The 24649-nt window shown below is 37.4% G+C and overlaps 1 protein-coding gene across 1 annotated transcript; it reads right to left on the bottom strand.

The window, feature by feature from the left end:
* Window positions 1-6764: 6764 nt before the first annotated feature.
* Window positions 6765-24238, bottom strand: LOC146005383 (hemolymph lipopolysaccharide-binding protein-like). Its single transcript, XM_083144607.1, has 4 exons — window positions 24130-24238; window positions 18152-18252; window positions 11397-11648; window positions 6765-7498 (listed from the first exon to the last, which is right to left on the bottom strand). The coding sequence occupies exons 2-4, from the start codon at window positions 18228-18230 to the stop codon at window positions 7332-7334; spliced, it is 498 nt and encodes a 165-aa protein (XP_083000733.1). The 5' UTR covers window positions 18231-18252; window positions 24130-24238; the 3' UTR covers window positions 6765-7331.
* Between the last annotated feature and the right edge of the window lie 411 nt (window positions 24239-24649).

The raw sequence follows: 24649 nt of genomic DNA, 5'->3' as shown, positions 1-24649 counted from the left end.
TTTGATGGGTGACCAAGTTCATAGCAGGGCCGGCGGAAGGGGAGGGCGAACCGTGCCACCGCCCAGAGCGGCAAAATTTGAAGTGAAGAAAAAAATAAGCCTATTGAAAACTGTGGTCGAGCGAGATATTCTTTAGCGCTTAATAGTATTGAAATAGCATAAGAAGTCTCATTATTTATTTTATATTTTGATGTTTTACTTAGGAATATATTGATTTTCAATTTCCCGTTGTTGCGTAACAGGGGGGGGGGGGGGAGGGTTCGAAATGGAGCGGCATCTGCCGCCACCACCCAGGGAGGCAAAATGACTAGCGCCGGCCCTGGTTCATAGCAAAAGAAAAATCCGCGCAGCTTATCGTCTAGTGGCAGTATATGTTCTTGTTATTGTTGTAGAAACCGGCATTGTTTGTAAATGTACAACAAAGGCAACCCTGTCGCCGATCACAGAGAGGAAATAATAATACTGCTTGAGAAGGAGTGTTGTGGTCCAATTGTCGCGGTTTAACACGTTGGCATGCTATTATGCCGTTGCAGTTCCGTACCAGTGTATACGGGTTTTGGGAGTGAACAGTTAGAACGCCAATAGTGCATTAATGCAATGAAAAATAATGTTTTTTTTTATTATTTTGTTCGAAATCACTCAAATAAGGAATCGTATGAAGAAGTCTTCTTTGCAGCATTTTTAGTCATTTTACGTATGTGTTAGTTCATACTTTGCAAATGTTTAGTCCATATGTATGTAGCTACATACAAAGCCACTTATTAATACATATTAATCCTAGTCCTGGTATAATGCATGACGTTTAAAACTCAACGTTAGATAGACCTGAATTCTCTAATTTTCTTGTTGTACGTAACAGCTGTGCATCGGCGCACTGCAGCGATTTTCTTCTGTCTGCTCCATTAGCAACACTGCTTCTTGAGTTGTATTGCGCATCGCACGGCAGAAATATCTGTGCTGGACTCTACAACCTTCATTTTGTTAAATTTTGTAGACACTGAGATTCTTAACAAACCTCAAAAGACTTGCAAAAATATTTACAACCTTTATTCCAAATGTTAAGTTCTATCAAACACAAGATAAGAACATGAATGATGTGAAAAAGCTGATCTCATTGTGTTACAACAGCTTCCAGTTATCTTGATATACGCGCGGCTTGTATCATGTCCCTTATTGTCCCTGTTACAGTATCAAAGGCAGAGTTCGTTTTCTAAATTGAAAATTATGAAAAATCTATTTGCATAGTAATATGAGTCAGAACACTTTAGTGGTCTGGCTTTACCTTTATTTCAAAATGACAGAGCCAAAAAATCAATTTTAACAAATAAATCGATGCCTTTGTAGACAAAAATCAAGGAAGAAATCCTCTAAATCTTGAGTTATTATTGTCAATGATAAACAATTAAACAATAGTTTAAGCATTGTATTTAATCATTAATCTTAATTTGATAATGATTAAAGGATGTATTGCATTTCACAGAAAATTCAAATATAAGGCATTATAAAAGAAATAAAAAATTGAGTTCTTGTAAAGATCAAAGAGCAAAACACACATTATTCCCTTCAAACATACAAATACTACTTTTAAAAATATCTTACAAACTACGGCTTCGTATAAACAAAACATAAAGTGATGCAAAAATTGAAAATCTCAAAATGAGCGGGGCTATTACGCCCAGTACATGGGGCTATTTCGCTCAAAATGTTTCATGATTAGTATTTCTAACATTTGCCACAAATCAAGTTGTTCCTGCCAACAGCACCAACACACACATCGTGAAACCATGTTCCACATTTTTCACACTTTATCCAGTTACCCTTTGATGTTCATTTCGTAGAATAATACATCACTCCACAGAATCCACATGGTGCATCTTCCTCGTCAAGGTCTTCGAGTTGGATTGGAAGTACCTCGTCACTTGACTCACTATTCCCTCGACGCTGTTTAGTAGGCCTAATAGGCGAGATGTCACTATTTCTCTTCATAATCCCTGTAAACCAATCCCTGCCAGCAGATTTTGATTCACTACTCCAAGGATGGTTTATATTCTTCATAGTGGCATATACATATGTTGCCCTTCGTATCTGGTCCGATGTGCACCCAAAACCTCTTGCAGCCAAGTTCTTTAACCTGGAAACAAATTCCTTCTCTTCCTCCAAACTGAAAACTGTGGGGTGGCCAACTGATGTAGACACTACTTTTTCTCCTAATGTTTCCTGACGTTTATGTAAATGAACACGATCCTTCAGTGTTGAATAAGGCACTCTGAAAAAGACCTGCTGCTCCTATCATACTTAGATGACCATTTAGTACACTGGAAATGGCTAGATTCATATCTTCCTCCGTCCATTTTTTGCCCGGACCTTTACGTTTGTACGTCCATACCATCTGAAATGCAAGAACGAAACACTGTATTTAGTTATATGAACTAATAACATTATTAATATAAAAAAAACTTTGACTTTGCATATGGGCGGAAACAGCCCCTCTTTTCGCGGGCGGAATAGCCACAAATACAGAAATTTGTAATCGAGCGCCGTGTGAGGACTGTACATAAAGATACGCGCCATCTCTTGTGCATGGATATACACTAACGTACATTTTACCAAGAGAATGATTTTCACGAGAATATATATATATATATTAGCTTCAAAGAAATATGCAGCATGTTTTTATGAAGGGTAGCAACACAATGAACATCACGTACCTCACCAATATATTCTCCTGGTTTTCTTGAAACAGGAATCAGATAGCAGGAACCAAACAATGGATGTTGTCGCACATGCACCATGCTTCCGACTGAAAGCGGGGCGAGGTCTCCGCTGCGCATAGCGTTTGCGCAGTAACACTGTCCTCTTATTTCTGGCGGAAAAGCCCCGTGGGCGGAGTAGCCCCGCTCTACCCTATTTTGTACAAGCTCTTATTGTTAGTCTCCAGCGTTTGTCAGAAACAAATAAACGCATCTTTAATCATCATCAAGAGAATTAAATTTATTCACCAGCCCATATGCTAGACTTCCTTTTTTTTGTATTCGTAGAACCAGTCCTATAATAGCACTTACTGGGGGCCCCCACTTGAGTAATCTGCCCCGGGGCCCCCATGAGTTTCGCTACGCCCCTGCGTAACACTCTCCACATTGTAGAATTAGAAACATCACTCAATTCTCACTCAAATACCAACCAGAAGAGGTAGGGAAGCAAGTAATCCTTTTTGATTTTTGTGGACTACGTTGGAAAGCTTCCCGCACGCGATCAACATTTTCAAAGGTTAGGTGGTCTTCCTATGAGTTTCTTCGCATTCAATCAACCAGTTTCAAGGAAAGATTTGTTCCACTGCACTGGTAAACTGATTTTCTTCTTGCCGCTGGCTTCTTGTAGGTAGTACAGAAGCATCGCTGTTCAGTCGTTAAAACTGTGTTTCATAGAACTTTCAGACAGCCTGCTTTTTTTCTGGATATGTGAAAGTCGCCATTTTCTTTAACACTACACCAGCGCCACAATGACCGTGTTTACAAAAGTCTTGTGCATGAAAATAAAACTTGAAGATTTTCTCATTGTTATGCAAGAAACATCATTGTTGTGTTTCAGGTAATTTTAACAATAAGTTGTTTATTATGATGTGCGACGTTTTCTGTTATTTGTTTTATACTATGTTATTTACGTTTATGTTGTTATTTCCCAACTTCTGTATTCTGAACTCCTCCAGGCTTATTTTTAAAATAAAAATATTATCGGATCAACCCTTACGTTTTCTGTGACTCGGATTTTTACAAATTATAGCTTAAATATATAAAACTATCAACTTCCACTGCGTCAATTTACTTAAATATCTCAATTCTGCAAGGTTAGTGGGCAGATTTTAGTTTGCCTCTTCCTGTGTTTTTCATTAAGTGGGTAACTCAAAGAGAATTTTAAAAAATGACATGTGAAATGCTGAGAAATTGAATGACGTTAGAAACTACCGCTCAGGGGGTTTTCTTTATTAAAAAATGTTGCTGTACAAGCGTTGTCGTCTTGTAATTAAGTAATCACGGGTTCGATAGCCGGTGGAGACACATAGTGGTTCCTATCCCACTTCTAACTATAGGTCCAGTTTTAATTGGCCTTTCTGTAGAAAACGTGGACTTAAAAACAAAAGTTAAACTTGAAACTTTAAAAAATGACACAGGAAGACTAACAAATAAGTTGAACAGGTACTGCTGTATTTCACTACTTAATCGTCGCAAATTTTGTGCTATTTTTCCTTCCTTTTTTTGCAAGAAGAGTGGGTGGCGACATTTGTGTGAAGGTCTCTTTAAAGGAAAAATTGTACAGTCACGGACAATTCTGAGTTGTAGTGATCATACTGAAACTTAATGGAGTTACCATCCAGAAGTGTCCGTAAGTGTACCTAAAAATCATCTATTGCCAAACTATCTTTGATTCAAGATTACGATTCACGAAATTCTAGTAATTATACGTTACAATTTGATAGTTCAAATAGATGCACATACAGAAGGTTGTTTCACGTTGATGGTAACGATTTCGATCACCATGGAGCAGCACGTATGCACAGCACAGAGCAGCCAGAGCCAGTAGGACGAAAGTACTGTGTGTTGACTTGCAAAGACGATGGTTGGTGTGTGAGTGAGTGTTTATATGGCACCAAAAATTCCAGTCTTTTGGGAGGGGTACATCTGTGCCCTTTCCGACGTTGGTTATAGTTATAGCCAGATAATTAAACAGTGCCACATGAAAGCATTCCATGTGCCAAAGAAGGGCATCAATGCAGTGTTGAATCGCCATAAAGCTTGCACCGTACCTCTTGCTGGAACCAGTCAAAGTGGGCCTCGGACATATCGGAAGCCCAAGCGTTCCTCCGATGTTGTGCGGAAAGTGAGATCCTTGGTGCGATGTGAAAACCCTGCAACGCAAAGAGTGATTGCACAGGCAGTGCAATGTTTCCCTGCAACTGTCAATCGCATCATAGCCCAAGATTTACAAATTGTGCGGAAGCACAAGGCTCAAGTTCATAAGTTGCGTGCTTCACATGTGCAGGAGAGGAAGACCAACAGTCGGAAGCTCTACGAACGCCATCTGGCAGGGGTCCGCTGGAAGTATGTGGTGTCCCTGGATGAAGCATGGCTGTATCTGTCGGGATGTGGTAAAAAAAGGGCCATCTACTATCGTCCACGTGATGCAAGAGGTCGATCTGAGTGGGTACGTGAATGTGCTGAAAGTTTTCCACGCGGGTTCATGGTTGTTGGTGGTTACTGCCATAACGGCAAACTTCCACTGCGCAGAGTGGGAAAAAAAGGCTAAAATAAATGCAGCCTATTACCAGACGAATATTTTGGAGCCACTTTACAGACATGATATTCCTTCTCTCTATGGCAGCGACACATCTCGTGTTGTCATCCACCAGGACAAGGCTTCCAGTCATACGGCAAAGTCCACGCAGGCATACATGGATCGGATGGCACGTGAAACGGGCATTCATGCAATCCCCTTTACAGACATCCCTGTGAAATCCCCCGATGCCTCGCCCATGGATTTTTGTGGGTTTCCGTTGTTGAAACGAGCCTTGGGAAGCAGACGGCCCCGCACAATTGAGAGTCTTTGGAAAGCTTGTCAGGAGGAATATGATCGTTTGGACCAATGTGTTCTTCAACGCAGTCTCCTCCAATGGAAACTCCGCTGCAGGGCCATTGCTGCAAGACAGGGGTATCACGTGGAGCACCACCGCTCGTGGCGTCACAGTTTTTCTTAAGGTGAGGTGGGTTCTAACTTTGTTACCATGGACGTGAAACGACCTTCTGTATAATTTCTTCCTGAACATTGAGCTAATTGTTTTCCGGTGTGCACTTGAGAAAATTTACTAAAGTGGTGCGAAGTATGGACTTTCAAAATTTAATCTTCTGTGTCGAAAGATTCGCGCCGCTATCATTGGTTTCGTTAAATGGTGAGCTGATGCGACGATGACGCGAAGAAAGGTTAGACAGGGTGTGTGTACCAGAAGTACAACTGAAACGGTGAAAAGTACACGATAGTAGAAGCAAAAAATATCAGAAAACTTGGGGTCACAAACGAACTGTTTGCAAAATAATTGCGAATGTATGGTTACAATCCGAGGAAAGGGAATTCAGTAGAGAAAGGAGCTCTCAGTTGGAACCCCAAATAATTATAATAGTTACAAAAATTACCGTCATTAATAAAAAAAAAATAAGAACCAGTTATTGCATGAGTATCAGACACATTTGTTGTCATTCACTAAAGAAAATATATCAATGGTTTTTGTTTATATAGTGCAGTTATACAGTAATTATAATAATTACAAGAATTACCAGCCAATTGTACAATGTTACAGGCAAGAGTGTCATTTCGAAACACATTCCAAGGAGAGGGGCTAATAGACCCACCACATACATCTTGCCTCCTATATACGTTATTATTATGATTTTATGAACAAAAGTAATAGGTAGATTTCATGTGGCGTCAAGTTGCGCACAGCCGCCCTGTTTGAGGCCAATTGTATTTGTCGTTTTCAAGGAAATATCCACCACGTAGCGTTGTGAACAGTAGCACATACTACAAGTGAACTGGCACTCAACAAACGACAAAACACTCATGTTCTATAGCTGTAACTATTGGAATTTTATTACTATCTTCAAATTATTATTATTATTATTATTATTATTATTATTTACTTAAAGGCAACCTAATGTTAACATTCACATTTATATCTTTTTCTTTTTACATTTGTAAAAAAGTAAAGTGCTCCCCTGTGCATAGCACCACGCCATGAAGTCGTATAGGGGGTGTGGGGGTAACGCCCCACACTTTCTTGATCCGGTCGTGAGTGGGGGTGATGTGATCAGCATCACGCCCCTGACCGCCTTTACCCCCCAGGGTTTCCCCCCAGGTACCCATGTTATTCGACGCTGGGTGGGCGCAGGGGCCGCTTCCATCGTTAGAAAAGTTCCCGGATTTGTATTTTTTCTTATTTTTTTTATTTTAGTTTCTTTCACATTTATATTATCTTATGACTAATATTACTGTAATGAGAATATTCGTAATTGTAGGTAATGTAATATTCTTTATTTATCTTTAGTGTAACCAAGCTTTCCATCCGTATTCATATATTATATTATATATACTTATATTTTCTTATGTAGCAAATTACAAGGGTTAGGTGGTGGAGCAGCCTATGGCTGAACCTCGCGCGCTAAATAAAGGAATTGTTATTATTATTATTATTGTTACATCCGCTCCAACAGCACGTTTGATTTAAATCACGAATGTCTGTGTTAGTATCTCCCGCCCGCCAGCTTGAATTCCATATGCTTTCAAGTTTACATGCTTTCGTTTTCATACAATTCGCACAAAAACGGACGTGCTACGGCGCAGTTACCGTCGTTTAATTTTGCTTCACTGTTGATAGTGCCACAGTCTTCGTTGTTGTGGTTATCGTCAGGTTCTGCTTCCATCCATGAATTGTAGATAGAGTACACATCGTCTCCTAGAACAAACATGAATAATATAAGCAAATATCAATAAGAAATAACTTTATGACAATAACGGAAATGTAATTTGATGTTGCACTTAAATTGAGTTCTTTTTAGTTTAACTAAATATAGGATTAAATATGAGATAGCCTGCGAAGTATAGAAATATGAACGTTCTTTAACATGGGCATGGATGTTTGTGAGTGTCAACATGGATTCGAACCCGGGACCCCTGGCATCGTAGCGCGATGTGTCCATTCATCAATTTCATCACATCATCACTCATCCCAATCTTCGCAAATTAGCCAAATGTGGCACAGAAAGCAAAGTAAAATAAGACACATCAATGAATCTATTACTGTTAAGGGGTTGTCGAAAAAGGATATCAAAATGCGAAAGGTAAACATTCAAACATTTGATACTAATACCAGAACATACCTAATTCGAAACAGGTGTTACAAGGAAAGGGCTTATTTGACATATATTTGATAAAAACAAAATGGCACAGGTTAAGAAAAGGAAATATTGCATGAATACTAATTACAGATTCTAAAAGTGTATCTACAACTTGAAATATAGACGTAGGTTGGGGCGACAGGGGTGGGCACGGGTGGGCAAGCGCCCATCCAAAAATTCTTGTGCCCACCCGATTGTCCACCCAATCAAATTCACTAATTACATATACACTGTCCGCAAAACTTACGGAACACCAAGGGAAGAGAAGGAAACAAACACAAAAGCAGGGTTCACTCTGTGTACAATTTTGCAATGTTGCTGGTCATTTTCGATTAATGTTGCATCTGTACTTTATTGGTGTTCATTAGCCCTTATCAAGTGCATCCCAAACATGCTCGATAAGATTGAGCTCCGGTGAGTATTTAGGCCATTCAATACGTGTAATATCGGACACAATACGTGCTCGGGACCCGGTTCACATTATCATCCATAAATAGGAACTCCGGGCCATATTCTCCACGGAAATTGGTAACATATGATCACAAAATGTTTTTTTTTTCAATATCGGATGGGGCTAAAGCCTCATCAACCCCTCTCTGCGTACGCCAGTGTAGAGTGACAAAGCTTAAATAAACTTGGGACGATGATTTGAAAAGGCATATTTTATTGTAATGTTATTCTCAAGATTAACAATATTCTCTAATACTCTACTTGCTCTCATAATCCCTTGGTGTTGCTTAAGTTTTGTGGAGCAGTGTACTTAGAGATATGTGAATGTTGCAATAAAGAAGGGTATTGTGATGTTCAATACATGTATATTTTACTAATGAATAGTATCTATACTAGAAATGTTCACATATCATCATTCCATAAAAAGCTGATTTAACTTTGTCATTACGGTAGAAAGCGAAAGGAATTACTAGAGATCGTGAAACAAGAAAACTCTGACCAATTGAATAGTTCTATGATTAGAAGCAGCTAGTGGGCTTAGGAGGCGTATGGTTAAAATGAGGTCAGGATTTAGGGTGAACTTGAGAGCTCCAGGCCTTCACTGGGGAAAACACTGCTTTGAAAAGTACCACATAAAGAAAATACTAGGTGCTTCGGATGTGATGAAAAAATGTAGAAATACGTATAACTAACCACCTCATGTAGCTTGGCGAAAAGTTATAACTCAAACTGTGGAGGGGATTGGGGTGGGGTGTTAATGTTGTAAGCTCCGGGTCTTCACATATAAAAACCCCGGCCTGCGTGTGATTAAAATAATCTCTAAATAAACAAATAAAAACCTCATTGTTATTTCCTCCAGCAACACAATAAATTATTTCGACTTTTTAATTAGTTCTACATTGAAATTCCAGAAGTGTTTCTTTCATTATTTCATTACAATTTTTATATTTATCTTTTTATTTTACATATATTTTAAATTATACATTTTCAAATATATACATGGTGTACAAAATAACAACTTTTATTCGTTCTACTAATAAATACTAATAAGAAGCAATCACAATAACCACTACAATACCGAGGTATTTGATGTAACAGTTATGTGGGTTAGGAAAAAGCAACATAATTATTGAATTGATAATGGGTGGCTAATTCTATTTAGAAATTCTACTTCACACATAAATTTTGCCTATGAGTTGCGTAATCATGCGGTTTTTCTTGTGGTTAACTTACGAAGAATTAAAAGAAGAAGGGGTTGGAAGGACAGCTTTGTTTTGAGGGTGTCAGAAAACTAACCAATCACGATGAGAATGGTTTAAACTTTAGAAACATCAGAGCCGAAAAGGTCAACAGAATCTGTACATGCAGATGAAGTAAAGAAGAAAAGGTATGTCACGAAGTATCCATAACAAACTTTTGTTTATTTGTTTTTGTAAGTCGAATTTTATGCTCCGATAGGCTAATCGGGACTAAAACTACAGTTTAAAGTAGAGTCCGAACCAGTGTGCATTGTGCTTCCACCAGGGGAGGGGGCAGTAGAAACCAGAACCTCTTCATTATAAGGTGACAACGTTATGCCATTGGAGAAAAAAATATACAGAAAGAACTCACAGGGAACTTGTTATATTATTACCATAATAGATGCGTTCATTTAAGAGGGTGTATTGGCAGACAGGCACGTATCTAGAAATATGTTTCAGGGGATCCGAACTAAGTGTCTCATGAATAATTTTAAAATAATTATAAATCAAATTAATACTAATTACAATATATAAATTAATATTATATTATTATTACACGATTAGGTAAAAAGACTGCATAAGAATAGAGTTATAAGAGTGAATATTCATTACGTAACTTACCTGTAGTCAAGATCGAAATAATTTACATAAAAACAAGTGCCCTGGCAAATGAAATTAATGCCAAATAGATGAATAATTAATATTTATCGAATAACAAAAATGATGTTACATGTAGTTGGAGAAAAGTAAGTTTCTGATTAATATTTTATGCATATTGAGTAGTAGTGTATAAATCTTCTTTGTAATGTCATTCAAAGCCGTATGATCCCAATATAATCCTTGGCTTGTAAAACGTTCATAGAAAATTAATAACCATCGATTATGCAACAAATTCTAATATTTTCATTACTTATTTTTACTACTTGGTGAGTCATTGGGGGGTCCGGACCCCTGGATTCCCCCTTATATAAGTCCTTCGTGCACTCCAAAGTCCTATGATTCCAATATAATCCTTGTCTTCCAATAAGATCAGAGGAAATTATACAACAACGGCTAAACGAATATATTTTTCATTATTTAATTTTATTACTTGATAAATATTTCGGGGGGGTCCGGACCCCCTTTACCCCCCATAAATACGTCCTTGTTGCCAGAGACAAATATTTGATTCTTTCGGAAAACAACGTTATTGTTCACGGAGTTAACTGCCTTGATCTAACAGTGAAACAATATGAAATTGAAACTACCACCTCAACTTTCGAACTGGTATGAACTAATGAAACTCCACTTTTACGAGAAGAGTAAGTTGTTGCTGATTTGACTGATTTGTTCTATGTGAAGTCACTTTTCTGCTAATTTTGGCTAATGGCTACAATGGGGTTCAATGGTGATTGGATGAAAGTGACGAAGGGGGAAAACATTCTTCTTTTACTTTTATTGTACGCATTGATGTAGATTTGTTAATCTTCTCTTGAGATAAAAAGCATTGAACATTGACAACTACACTAATTTGTGTCTGTTTTCGATATTATTCTTAATTCAGTATATTTTAAATTAAAGGTAATTGCTTATCTTTTGTTTGTTGTATCGAAATCTCCCTCATCCCCCCAAGATTTCGCACCCTGCCTCTGTGTAACAAACAATATTTAGTTGCAATGAGCCTATCATGTTTATAGTTAGAGGTTTTTGAATCCTGCAGGACTTTTAAATCACACTAGAATTGCTCTACAGATTCCCGATACAGAATGTATTATCAAAATCTCACCTAGAATCGTCTCGTAGACGCCCTCCATGTTCCTGTCGTGAAATCCAATATGTACAAAATTTGTAGTGGCACCGTAGTTCGTAATAATGTTGAGAATCCCGGCTTCTTCTTCCGCTGAATTGATGACAGCTAAATGTGCTCCTTGCAGGGCACAAATAACCAGTGCATCGTCCCACACTCTGGTTTCTGTGTGATAAATGTAGCGTCCCGCAAGATGTCCTGGCTCATACTCAATTACTCTGCTCCCAATCTCTGAAATGGTCAAATTGCACCACCTTATCATTGTTAGCTACAGATCAAATATCAACTACAAATCAAACGTTACACCAGTAACAACTTGAGCCTCTGGTCTCCAGAAGGTCCTTCTTGTACTGATTGCCTTAGATCTACAAGTATTGATTTTAGAATCTTAAAGTTAGAGAGACACGTTAGTAATCGAAAGGTTAATACCAGTGTAAAGTGTATGAAATGGTATAAAAGCATTATTAGGTTAGGGATTCAAAGTTGACAAAGTTACTAATTCATGGTGATGAAAAACTTTTAACACATAAAAATTAACAACAAAATGAGGCTTTTAAACTTCCTTCCACGCCCCATTAGTAACTTTGTCGACTTTGAATCCCTAACCTAATAATGCTTTTATACCATTTCATACACTTTACACTGGTATGAACCTTTCGATTACTAACGTTTCTCTCTAACTTTAAGATCCTAAAATCAATAATTGTAGATCTAATGCAATAACAGTTAACCATACTAACACTATTATATGTTGCTACGACCCTGGGGGTACGTACTTAAATGTTATTTACCAAGGCTACAGATATCTTAATCTCAGGGGATAGGTTCTTTATTCGAGAATTCCAAATAAGAAAGCGTTTTATAGCCAAGAGGATATAGTTAAATGCGGATCTATATTCTGGAAACTATACACAATACAGAGAAAATATATAGCGAAGCTTGTATATACATTGAAATATATATATATGCTGATTCCAAATTTACGTCGGTTATATTCTTCTTTGAAAGGAAATCTTCTTCTTTCTTCTCGTAATTTCTGGGAAAAGGCTTTTATTCCTTCCTATCTTTGATCTGGGAAAAGGCTTCTTCTTCTTTCTATTTTTGGAAAAGACTTCTTCTTCTTTTCTTCTTTCTATTTAGGAAAAGGCTTCATCTTCTTTTCTTCTTTCTAATTTTGGAGAAGGCTTATTCTTCTTTTCTTTGTTCTATTTTTGGAAAAGACTTCTTCTTCTTTCTATTTAGGAAAAGGCTTCTTCTTCTTTCTAATTTTTGAGAAGGCATATTCTTCTTTTCTTTCTTCTATTTTTGGAAAAGACTTCTTCTTCTTTTCTTCTTTCTATTTAGGAAAAGGCTTCATCTTCTTTTCTTCTTTCTAATTTTTGAGAAGGCTTATTCTTCTTTTCTTTCTTCTAATTTATTGTCTTTCCTTTTAAAGCGTAATCTTATTTATTACATATATGCGCTCGCTTTCCCCGTTTCTTTGGCAAACGATACAAGCTATACTTATAGAAAGATTAGGGGCGACTAAACTGACAGTAGCGCCACCTCCTATGTAACGACCAAAAGGGGAATAGCCCAGGATCGCTAACAGCAAGCGCTGCCTATGGCCCAGTGCGTCTAATAAGAAGCGCAACCGTAAGTGCTTCGGGGCGTCTAATTGAACACAGCGCCACCGAGGGACGGACAACACAAAAACTGACGATGTTCTCCTCGTCAGAGGTATTAAATCAAATTTTGATCACTAGGATCAAAAGGAGATACATTTCTGAATTCATTTGCTCACTTATTAACTTTCCTAATGGTTTCATATACGAGCATATTCTTAATTATCTTAATTGGCTATATACAATATTTTATTCACTCCTTCTATAATTTTTATACTCTTCCTTTATATATTTCTCATTTACTATAATATATATAATCGCTCTTCTCCGCTCCTAGTTTCTACAATGAACTCTTCTCTTCTTTATATAGCGTGCTGCCATCTATCGTCGATCTCGGGAAACATTTCTTCCTTGCATTTCTCATTGTGTCGTCGGAACTGGCACGTGACAATGTAAACCAATGTATATTCTGGTCTCCGAATAATCATTGGCCCATTTTTTGAATCATACCTATATGTAAAAGAAATACAAATAAAGAATGAAGAACAAAGATAAACGGGGGAATCCGGTAAATATTTTGTGCAACTGACGTTCGGGTATAATTTAAGACAGCGGGACAATAGAGCATACCTCCTGATGTACGCGGGTGAAGGAGGATATTTATCTGGGGTTGCCCCCTTTATTTTTGTAGTAACAACTTGTGTGTGCGAAAACTGTGAAATCATTTTCTTTTAGAATTCATATTATACAAGTGTGATTAATTAAAGTAGAAGAAGTACTTCGTGAACCTGCAGTTCATAGTTAAGTGACTTATCTATATAGATGGCCAATGAGGACTATTGATTGACCCTATCAATAGTCCTCACCTATCAGAAAATCTCGGAAGTTGGTATTAGAACCATGGAGGTCAGCAGGATTTTTTCCAGGGAGGGGCAAGGAGGCAAAGAAGGCACATTTTTCCCAAAAAATAGTGTTGTTCCCTAAAAGAAAGCATTGCTTAAATTCGAATTTATGGTGTTCATGCAATAATTAACACATATTATTGTGGCTAAAATTAAATTATATGTGTGAAATATATAATTTTTGGTTGACATTCAATTTCCAGGGGAGCCACGCCCTCCTCTTCCCACCCCTTCCGGACGCCCATAGTTAGAACTAGACCAGTAAACTATCTCTGGAAAAACGCACAGAATAATGTGCAGACTGCTACATTACGAAGACCAAGTTATATTAAAAGGACAAGAGAAAAAAATATGAAATAAATACGACAATGGAATGTTAAGACTTCGGAAATATTGTGAACACAGCGAACACAATGAGAGAAATGTGATTGCCTGAAGACAGAAGACAGAGACACAGTAGAAGAAGATGCGGGGAGAAATGAAGATATTGACTAGAATAGGAAGGAGGAATGACAACGAGCGAAATGAAAAGATTGGTTGCAAATAGGATGGAATGAGGGAATTGGACTGTAAATGGTGGAAACGCAATACTAGAGTTGACACGATTAGGTGCATAAATGAAAGAGAAGAAGCGGACTATGTCACGTGCCAGTTCCGACGACACAATGAGAAATGCAAGGAAGAAATGTTTCACGAGAGCGACGATAGGTGGCAGCGCGCCATATGAAGATTGATTGATTGATTGATTGATTTAGTTTATTTTACTTCGCGTTTTGTGCCTCTTGACTAATTTGCGAAGATGGGGATGAGTGATGAAATGATGAAATTGATGAATGGACATTCACAAACAAGCAAGCCCGACCGGGATTCGAACCCGGGACCCTGGCCATATGAAGAAGAGTTGAGTTTATTGTAGAAACTAAGAGCGGAGATGAGTGATTATATATATTATAGTAAATGCAAAATACATAAAGGAAGAGTATAAAAATTATAGAAGGAGTGAATATTGTAAATAACAATAAGAGAAATTCAAAGAATATGTGGAATAGCCTGAAAACAATTGGTATCGGTAGCAAACGCAACGCGGGAGAACTTCCGCCTCACCTGAGCAGTCCCTTTGAAATTGATAAACATTTTGCAAATGTCTACGACAGTGTTCTTAGAGACAATGCCATTATTGCAAAGGAGTGCAACTATTTCTTAGAGAACTGCTTTCAAAACGATGCAAAAGAATTATCCTTTCGCCAGGTTCAAGATTCTGAGGTTGAAAAGGCAGTGTAGCCTACAGTATTCCATCAAATGCTGCAGGAGTGGACAACATTACGTGCAAAATGCTTAAACTGGCCCTTCCCTTCATACGCACGGCACTCAGGCATACCATAAATTTTTCTCTGAAAACCAGCCAATTTCTAAATGCATGGAAAGAAGCTCGAGTTATTCCGCTCCCCAAAAAGCAGACGTTAACCTGTCTAAGCGATTTAAGACCAATCAGCGTTCTATCAATATTTTCAAAAGTCACAGAAAAGATAGTATCTATACAATTAAAAGAGTACATTGCAAAATATAAAATCTTACCTGATTCTCAATCAGGTTTCCGTACTTCTCATAGTACAATCACGGCATTATTATCTGTCACGGACAATATTTTACGTTCGATTAACGATAAAAAACTAACTATACTAGTATTATTAGACCTTTCTAAAGCTTTCGATCTTGTCAATCATAACCTTCTCCTAGCAAAAATGAAATACTACAGTTTTTCGAAGCCTGTAATAAACTGGTTCCAATCATATGTACACGAAAGAAGACAAAGGGTTTTTTACCCTGCCGACCCGGATCATCACCGATAACATTAAATGGAGGAGTCCCGCAAGGTTCCATTCTGGCCCCCCTTTTATACACCTTATACGTCGCTGATATATCAAAGACCATCAGCCATTGTAATATACATTGTTACGCGGATGATACGCAGTTGATGATATCGTCATCACCATCGGATTTGTTAAACAAGATAGATAATCTAAACAATGATCTACATACCCTTAACAAGTGGCTCACTGCAAATGGGCTCGCAATTAACCAGAATAAATGCGTATACACAATTTTAGGCTCTAACTATTATCTTGAAAAAGTGAATTATGATACAATTAACATCAAAATTAAAAACCAAAACATAATTTATGCACCAACCGTTAAAAATCTAGGCCTTACTTTTGATCCCAAATTTTCCTGGGCAGGGCATATCTCAGCGCAATGCACAAAAGCACTAACAATAATGAGATCACTCTACAGGAGGAGAGACTTTTTCACTAAAGAAACGAAATTATATCTCATCGAAACTCTAATATATCCTATTTTCGATTACTGTGATGTGGTGTACGGCACGAATTTACAACGTAAAATATCGAACAGAATACAAAAAATACAGAATTCTTGCATTCGTTACGCTCTCTTGATCAGGAGAAATCACCACATCCTACCCTTGCTCAATACATACAAAATCCTTAACATGTCTAGACGACGCCTCCTGCATCAGTGTTCTACAATATATAAAGTATTAAAATTGCAAACACCTAGCTATCTCCACGAGAAACTGGCATTTAGAAATTCCATACATCCATACAATACTAGAGGGCGGCGAAAAATCAACATTCCCCGCCACTCTGCTGTCAGTTTCGAAGGCTCCTTCTCCCTCTGGTCTGCAAAGGTTTGGAATGCTCTCCCCGATTATGTTTCTTTTGCTACAACACCCAAAAACTTCAAAGAACAAGTTGTATTATTTTTATTGCAAAGACAACAATTGAGCATTAGCTCGTACGGCTAAGCAACAGGAATCAAGTAAAGTAAAACCATGTATTTTGCAAACACTTATCTGACACAACGAATATTTCAACCTGTGTGCATGCTATTTTAGTATCGATCTGGAAATTGCGTATGTACACGTGTGTATGTGTGTGTGTGTGTGTGTGTGTGTGTGTGTTAATGTATCTGTCATTGTATTCTCTTATAATTTTATTATTTTTCATTTATGTCACTTCATTCATGTTATGGTATTTGATTTCAGTATTATTCAGTATTATAAATGTATGTATTGTAACTTTTATTCACCAGAGTTAGGTGGTAGAGCAGCTCAAGGCTGAATCTCGCTCTGTAGTAAATAAAAAGACTTTTCAATTCAATTCAATTCAATTCAATTCAATTAAGATAATTAAGAATATGCTCGTATATGAAACAATTAGGAAAGTTAATAAGTGAGCAAATGAATTCAGAAATTTATCCTCTTTGATCCTAGTGATCAAAATTTGATTTAATACCTCTGATGAGGAGAACATCGTCAGCTTTTATGGTTGTCCGTCCCTCGGTGGCGCTGTGTCAAATTAGACGTCCCGAAGCACTTACGGTTGAGCTCCTTATTGGACGCACTGGGCCATAGGCAGCGCTTGCTGTTAGCGATCCTGGGCTATTCCCCTTTTGGTCGTTACATAGGAGGTGGCGCTACTGTCAGTTTAGACGCCCCTATTATTTCTATAAGAATAGCTTGTGTTGCTGTATAATGCAAGAAACGGGGAAAGCGAGCAGATATATGATTACGCTTTAAAAGGAAAGAAAATAAATTAGAAGAAAGAAAAGAAGGAGAAGTCTTTTCACTAATCAACGATAGAAAGGAAGAACAAGCCTTTTCCCAAAATAGAAGGAAGAAAAGAAGAAGCCTTTTCGCAAAATAGAAGGAAAAAAAGAAGAAGATTTCCTTTCAATTATATATATATATATATATATATATATATATAATTGAAAGGAAATCTTCTTCTTTTCACCTAATTTTGGGGAAAGGGCTTCTTCTTCTTTTTTTCTATATAAGAAGAATATAAATTTGGAATCAACATAGTGTATATATATATATATATATATATATTTCAATGTATATACAAGCTTCGCTATATATTTTATCTGTATTGTGTACAGTTTTCAGAATATAGATCCGCATTTAACTATATCCTCTTGGCTATAAAACGCTTTCTTATTTGGAATTCTCGAATAAAGAAACTATCCCCTGAGATTAAGATTTCTGTAGCCGTGGTATAAATAGTATAGTCAAGTAGTTACCCCCAAGGTCGTATCAACTATGACTGTAAAGAAAAAACTAATGCGGTTCCCAATAATTTTGCGAGCCTTTTTCCAAATTTTCCAACTCATTTTGTAATAATTAGAGAACGGAATTTGATCTTACTTTTGACCAGGGCCTCTTGATTCAACCCGAAGACCGAGGCGATGCAGAATATTGGCAGAAGAGCTGACAAAACTTTCATTGTCTTGTTAAGAAATTGTTCTCTGAAAAATAGAAAGTAAATAATATTATTCAATTTTCCTGGCAAAAAGACTGAAATTTCAAATTGAGGGCTTCGAAAGTGTGGAAAGATATAGTGCCACTTAAGTGAACTGTAACTTTCAAGGCTAGGCTAGACCTTTGACCAACGACAGCAAGATATTTTTCGAATTTTCCTCTCCTTTTGAAAAACCGCTCTAATATTCCAAAATCTGAAAAATTTAATGTCCTTAGAATTCCTTCTAGAGCATTTGCGTGAATCTTAGGCCGGCTTTAGACGAAAGCGTTTCCTTTAACATTTTTGCTAGCATAAATGCTATGTAAATGCTTCTAAAAAATCTTATAACAGAGAGTACTTTACACTCAAACATTTCATGTAACTTTTCGGCTAGCTTTTGCGATTACGATGTATAATGTATACAGCATGAAAGACACGTCGAGTTACACCATCTATGCTGAGTACACAGTGTTTACATTTGAAACAACTAAAATATTCTTCCATACATGTACAGTAAACGTTGTAAAGTATGTATTTAAGCAGCGCCATTGATTTGTACCTAATAACGTTTTGCACGAAACGTTATACCTCTCGGTTGAATAGTTATCGGCTTTTAAAAATGTGAAGTGATACATTGTTTACATCTCACTCGGCCGCCATTACAACTGCACTCGTGACCTAGAGGTCGCTTCTGATTGGGTATGCTACGAAAAATGCTACGGAAATAGGACGTGTTCTATCCTTGAGAAATGCCATGACATATGCCATGGCATCTGAAATGAAAATTTTCACTTTACACGTTAGCATTTTGGTCATGGAATAAATATTAAGAAAAATGTTAAGGAGAATGATTTCGTCTAAAGCGGGCTATAGTGTGATTTGTTTTCAGTGTTGTCTAGATATTCCTTGTTTGACCATGCACTTTCTGTTGGATTCTGACAAGAATTTTGGATATGCAGTGACGAGCTCAAACAATACTTTTCATTAGTAATGATGGAAGTTTATATTAATTTATAAGCACATAATAAAGTAGAATTACTTAGAGTGAATAATACCAGTAGTATTCTATTCAAGAATAGGTATTGTGCAAATATTTTGAAGTTATTTTACAACTTTTTACATAGTATACCAGAATTGCTTAAAGTTCATCTTTTAAGTCCGTCAGTCGCAGTAGGGTGTGAAATATATCTCATCTCTTAACACCACATCTTGAAACGTCAGTGTGAAAAAATTGAAGAAACTGAGCAAATCAAAACATTAATCAAACTCCACGTTTAATTAATTTTACAAACATTCTGAATCAAAATTATCTCACTTAATTACTGCAGTTCATGCACAACTAATACGATATCATCATTGCCATACTAGAAAGAAAACACTGCAGGGGTTTAGATTTGGACCCGGAACATCTTATTTTTTGGAAGAATAATGCTGACGAACGAGGACTTTACTAATTACTCTATAACTTAGCCCAAAGTACGAAACGTGTAGATAAGGGGAGGGGAGTGCATTCCGTGCCGAACCATACAAAGCATGCAAGCATCTCTGCATTCCTCAATGGTCGCGAAAGGAGGGCAACAACCTGTCACATAATAGGCTGTTAAATGTAAACAACCCTCAGCTAGTATTCTAACTCACGCCAGAATATATCGGCAAGCTCAAAAATCTATATTTCTCCCATTTTTGGTTAATCAACAAATATTTTCATTTTTCTCTTTTTTTAATTTTTGTGTCAGTATTCAAATTTTTATATTAATTTTTACGTATTTATTCTTATTTTTTATTTATGTTTTCATTTATTTTTCACATTTTTAAAACAGTTGGTTGTAATAATAAGTCACTGTGATAACTAGCACCTGTTTTGTTTAATTAAGTGTTATGCGTATGCACATTTTCATTGTTATTGCCCTATGCAATTCACACTCGGAACATAATATATACTTCATGACCAACAGTGGAGAAAACGATAAATGTAAATGACCCCACCAATGTAGTCAATGGTGCAGTAACACCACTCCAATTCAGAATTCACTCCAGTTACTTTGAAGAGTTGCCCATTAATATCCGCCACAGTAATTACAACATAAAGGAACAGCTCGAAGTTGAAATAAATAGATCTGAAAATGGCTTTAAATTATGTCATCTAAATATTCAAGGTTTACTCAACTCCATAGACGAATTTAAACAAATAATATCGGACTTAAACTTTCATCTGATAGCCATTACAGAAGGCTGGTTAAAACCGAATATTAGTAATAATATTAGTAGACATCGAAAATTACACATTAGTTCGACAAGATAGATTAAACAAATCTAGAGGTGGTGTGTGCTTTTACATATCTAATTCGCTTAAATTGAAATTTTTAGACGGGTTCGTAAATAATGATATCGGCGTAGAGTCCCTTGTAATCGAATTAACTATCGATATTGAAAAAAATTGAATTATGGTAGCATATAAACCCCCAAATGTCAGCTATACTCACATCAGTCACGTAGCAGATATCCTCCAACACCTATACTTAAATTACGATTACTTCATTGCGTTAGGCGACTGGAATATCAACATGTTAAGAAAAACCGAAAGCAGCACTCGACTCCTCCAGAGTATAATCAAAAAAGTTCACGGGAAACAATTAATTACCAAACCAACCAGAGTGACAGCGACGTCAAAGTCGTTAATTGATTTAATTGTTTGTTCACAATATTTAATTGTAAAGAAAATTGGGCAGAGCAAGTTACCAGGAATTACAGATCACCATATAATATACTCTATATTTGACCTGTACGCACCAAAACAATTTTAAAAAATTATCAAAATTACAAATTTCAAAAGCATGTACATGGACAAGTTTCGTAAAGACGCGGAAAATGTGGAATGGTGTAAAATCGAAAGAAACGACAACGTAGATGCAGCGGTGGAGGCCTTGAATGAAAACATTATCAGGTTAATAGATAAGCACGCCCCCAGCGAAAAATTCATGTAACCAAACCTCCCGCCCCCTGGATTTCAAATCGAGTAAGGGAATTCTGGAAGTTGCGCGACTACTTTCATCTGAGATATGTAAATACAGGAGACCCAGACGCTCTCCTATCGTATAAATACTTCAGAAACAGGGCCAAAAAAGCAGTCCGAAACTCAAAATTTAAACACTATACCAAAACGGTAAATATGAATTAAAAAAATCCTAAAAATTTATGGTCTAACCTCAGAAGCCAGGTACTTTTACCAAATATAATGAGTAATGCGCTCTCCTCAGATACATTTCGGCCGAATGTGGTAGACGAGTTCTTTGTTAACCCGAGTGTACCCTCAGATAGCAATGCAACGGTGATTGATGAAATTAATACTTATCTCCAGCAACCCAACAATGACACGTTCTTTTTTACCCAGTAAGTAGCGAACAAGTACGTAAAATTTTTTAACAAAATTAAATCAAAAGCGTGCGGTTATGATGGCATAAACCCAACTGTTTTACAATATCGCATGCCCTCTTGCTTAGAAGCCCTTGTGTCCGTTATTAATCTTTCCCTTTCCAAAGCAAAAACTTGGGGATTGTGTTCGATAGACACTTAAATTGGGAGGCACAAGTCGAATTTGTTGTGAAAAACTGTATGGGGGAAACTCAAATCTTTGTATCATTTAAAACATACTCTGGACGCTAATGTTACAGATCACCTTATGCAAGTACTCGTCCTATCTACATTAGACTATTGCGCTCCAGTGTACAGTCATATCTCCCAGGGCCTTAACTATATCTCCCAGGGATCTTAGCGACCCAGAAAACTATGGATTCCACACTAATATCGGTCGTTTTCGATTATTTCTACATGTCACCAACTTCCAACCCCCGCCCCCAGTGATGCCAGGGCTGTCTTGGAGTTTAACGGCATTAGGAGAGTCACTATTCATCTTAGCAACCCAGAAAGCTATGGATTCCACACTAATATTGGTCGTTTTCGATTATTTTTACGTGTCAACCTCTTCTCACCCCCACCCCTAGGGGTGCCAGGGGTGTCTAACCCCTACAGTATTTCTTTCCACATTGTAAGTCATGTGTGTACCAAGTTTGGTCATCGTGAATGTCACCAATTAGCTTAGCGACTCCAAAAACTATGGATTCGACACAAATCTTGGTCATTTTTTACATTTTAATTTTCACCCCCTCTCACACCCCATCCCGAAAGGTGATGAACTTGAAGTGGAACTGCATTAGGAGTGTCACTATTCATCTTAGAGACTCCGGAGACTATGGATTCCACACTAAAATCAGTGGTTTTCGATTATGTTTACATGTCACAGTATTTCTTTCGAGATTGCAAGTGATATGTGTTCCAAGTTTGGTTGAAATCGCTCCAGGCGTTCGAGAGTTATGCCGGAACAAAAATACACACATACAGATTTACATACATACACACATACATTCATTTTTATATATACGTAGAAGATTGTATCTTTGACAACGGTTGGTTGTAAGAACGGCTCATGAGGCCAAAACACGCCTGCTTAGATAAAGACCATTCTATTTTATTCTATTCTATTCTATTCTATATTGCGAAGCTAAATCTAAACTATTAGTAATATTACCTCTCTCTCTCTCTCTCTCTCTCTCTATCCGGACTTGGCAATTTCTTCCAGGCGGTCGACAAAAATACAGTGTTTCCGACCTCACAAATGTTTCTCTGTTTCCAGTTTCAACAAACATTCTTCATACGTAAGTTTTCCGCTTTGTTCTATGTTAAAATGTTGTAATAGTTCTAATGTTATAAGTAAAATAATGTAATCTTTCGCCAATTGCGTTTCTTGACTAGTATAGGAAGCCGTTAAGTTGGCTACTCGCTGCTGGTGTTCAAGAGCTATATTGGCACCTTAACGATTTCAGGACTTAAAATATTTCAGGACGGCCAGATAACTTTTGGAGAAGTGTACATACAACATATCGTTTTTTAATATTTTTTTCTTTTTTTTTTGCATATATCCCAGTGCTTTTTCTCTTCTCACAGCGCTTCATACATAATTATATACGTATATATTAAAGCTATTGTATTGTAAAACATCTGTCCAATATTGAGTTCAAGGTCGAAAGGTCCTCAATACTTACACAACCTCTTTATTTCAACATAGTATACCGTTCCTCCTGCTTGTGAAAACTACTTCTTCCTCTACGCTATTACATAATATTGGGCACTTGTGGTCCCAGTTACAATTTTGTTCTGAGTAACTTGTAGTGAGATAATGACTTTATCAATCTCTATACTTATATCGACATAGGACTTCCCGACGGTTCAGTGTAAACGTCGTCGCCTTGTAATCTAGAGGTCCCGGGTTCGATACCAGGTGGAGGCAAAGTGGTCCGAACCCAACTTTAAATTAGATCCAGCCCCGATTAGCCTATCTGTGCTTAAAGCGGACTTAAGACAACAATTAAAAAAAAAAAGGTAAAGTGTTCCCCTGTGCATAGCACCACGCCATGAAGGCGTATAGGGGGTGTGGGGGTAACGCCCCACACTTTCTTGATCCGGTCGTGAGTGGGGGTGATGTGATCAGCATCACGCCCCTAACCGCCTTTACCCCCCAGGGTTTCCCCCAGGTACCCATGTTATTCGACGCTGGGTGGGCGCCGGGGCCGCTTCCACCGTTAGAAAAGTTCCCGGATTTGAACCGGCCGGGGATCGAACCCGGGACCTTGAGCATGGTAGTCAGACGCGTTACCGACTGAGCCACCGCGGCCACCCTTAAGACAACAATTCAAACAAACAAATTCAATTTATATTGACACAGTGAAGAACCCAGTTTGTTCCAATTGTAATGACCAGAATTTCTAATATGATAGTTAATTACGACACATTTACTAATTTCAACTAACATTTAATTTGTTTTACTTACCGTTAACACGTTGTAATTTTCAAGAGAAATGTGTCGATCTTGATTATTTGGTGAGAGCTTCTGGCGCACAGTCTATTCTGTTATCTATCTTGAAGTGTGTACTATCTCCAGAAACAATCGTTCACGTTTTCACATTAACTGATAATACAGTATTATAGATAATGAACTGAATCAGTCTCCAGATTTGGTGCTTGTGAGTGATGGTAAAAAATGAATAAAACATGAAAGTCTTTCAAGGTTGAGTTTGACCTTTCTGCGTAAATTGAGTGATTTGGTTTATTTTACCACATTTGCCACATTTGGCTAATCACGAAGATCAGGATGTATGATGGCTTGATGAAATTGATGAAGAAACACTCACGAAGAATAGTAATGCACCACCACTCCGCACGCCCATGATGGACGATCTGCCTATTATAGGATTGGGCAGAAAAACCTGATGATTTTTAAAATGATATAACACAGTTATGTCTTTTATGATGGCTTGCTCGCGTTCCCTACCTGAATAAAGACAGCGATT

Source organism: Lepisma saccharinum, chromosome 23, assembly GCF_977018435.1.
Source record: "Lepisma saccharinum chromosome 23, izLepSacc3.1, whole genome shotgun sequence".
Classification (NCBI taxonomy): Eukaryota; Metazoa; Arthropoda; class Insecta; order Zygentoma; family Lepismatidae; genus Lepisma; species Lepisma saccharinum.
Note: the sequence above shows the minus strand (reverse complement) of the source record. Positions and strands in the feature narration are given on the sequence as shown.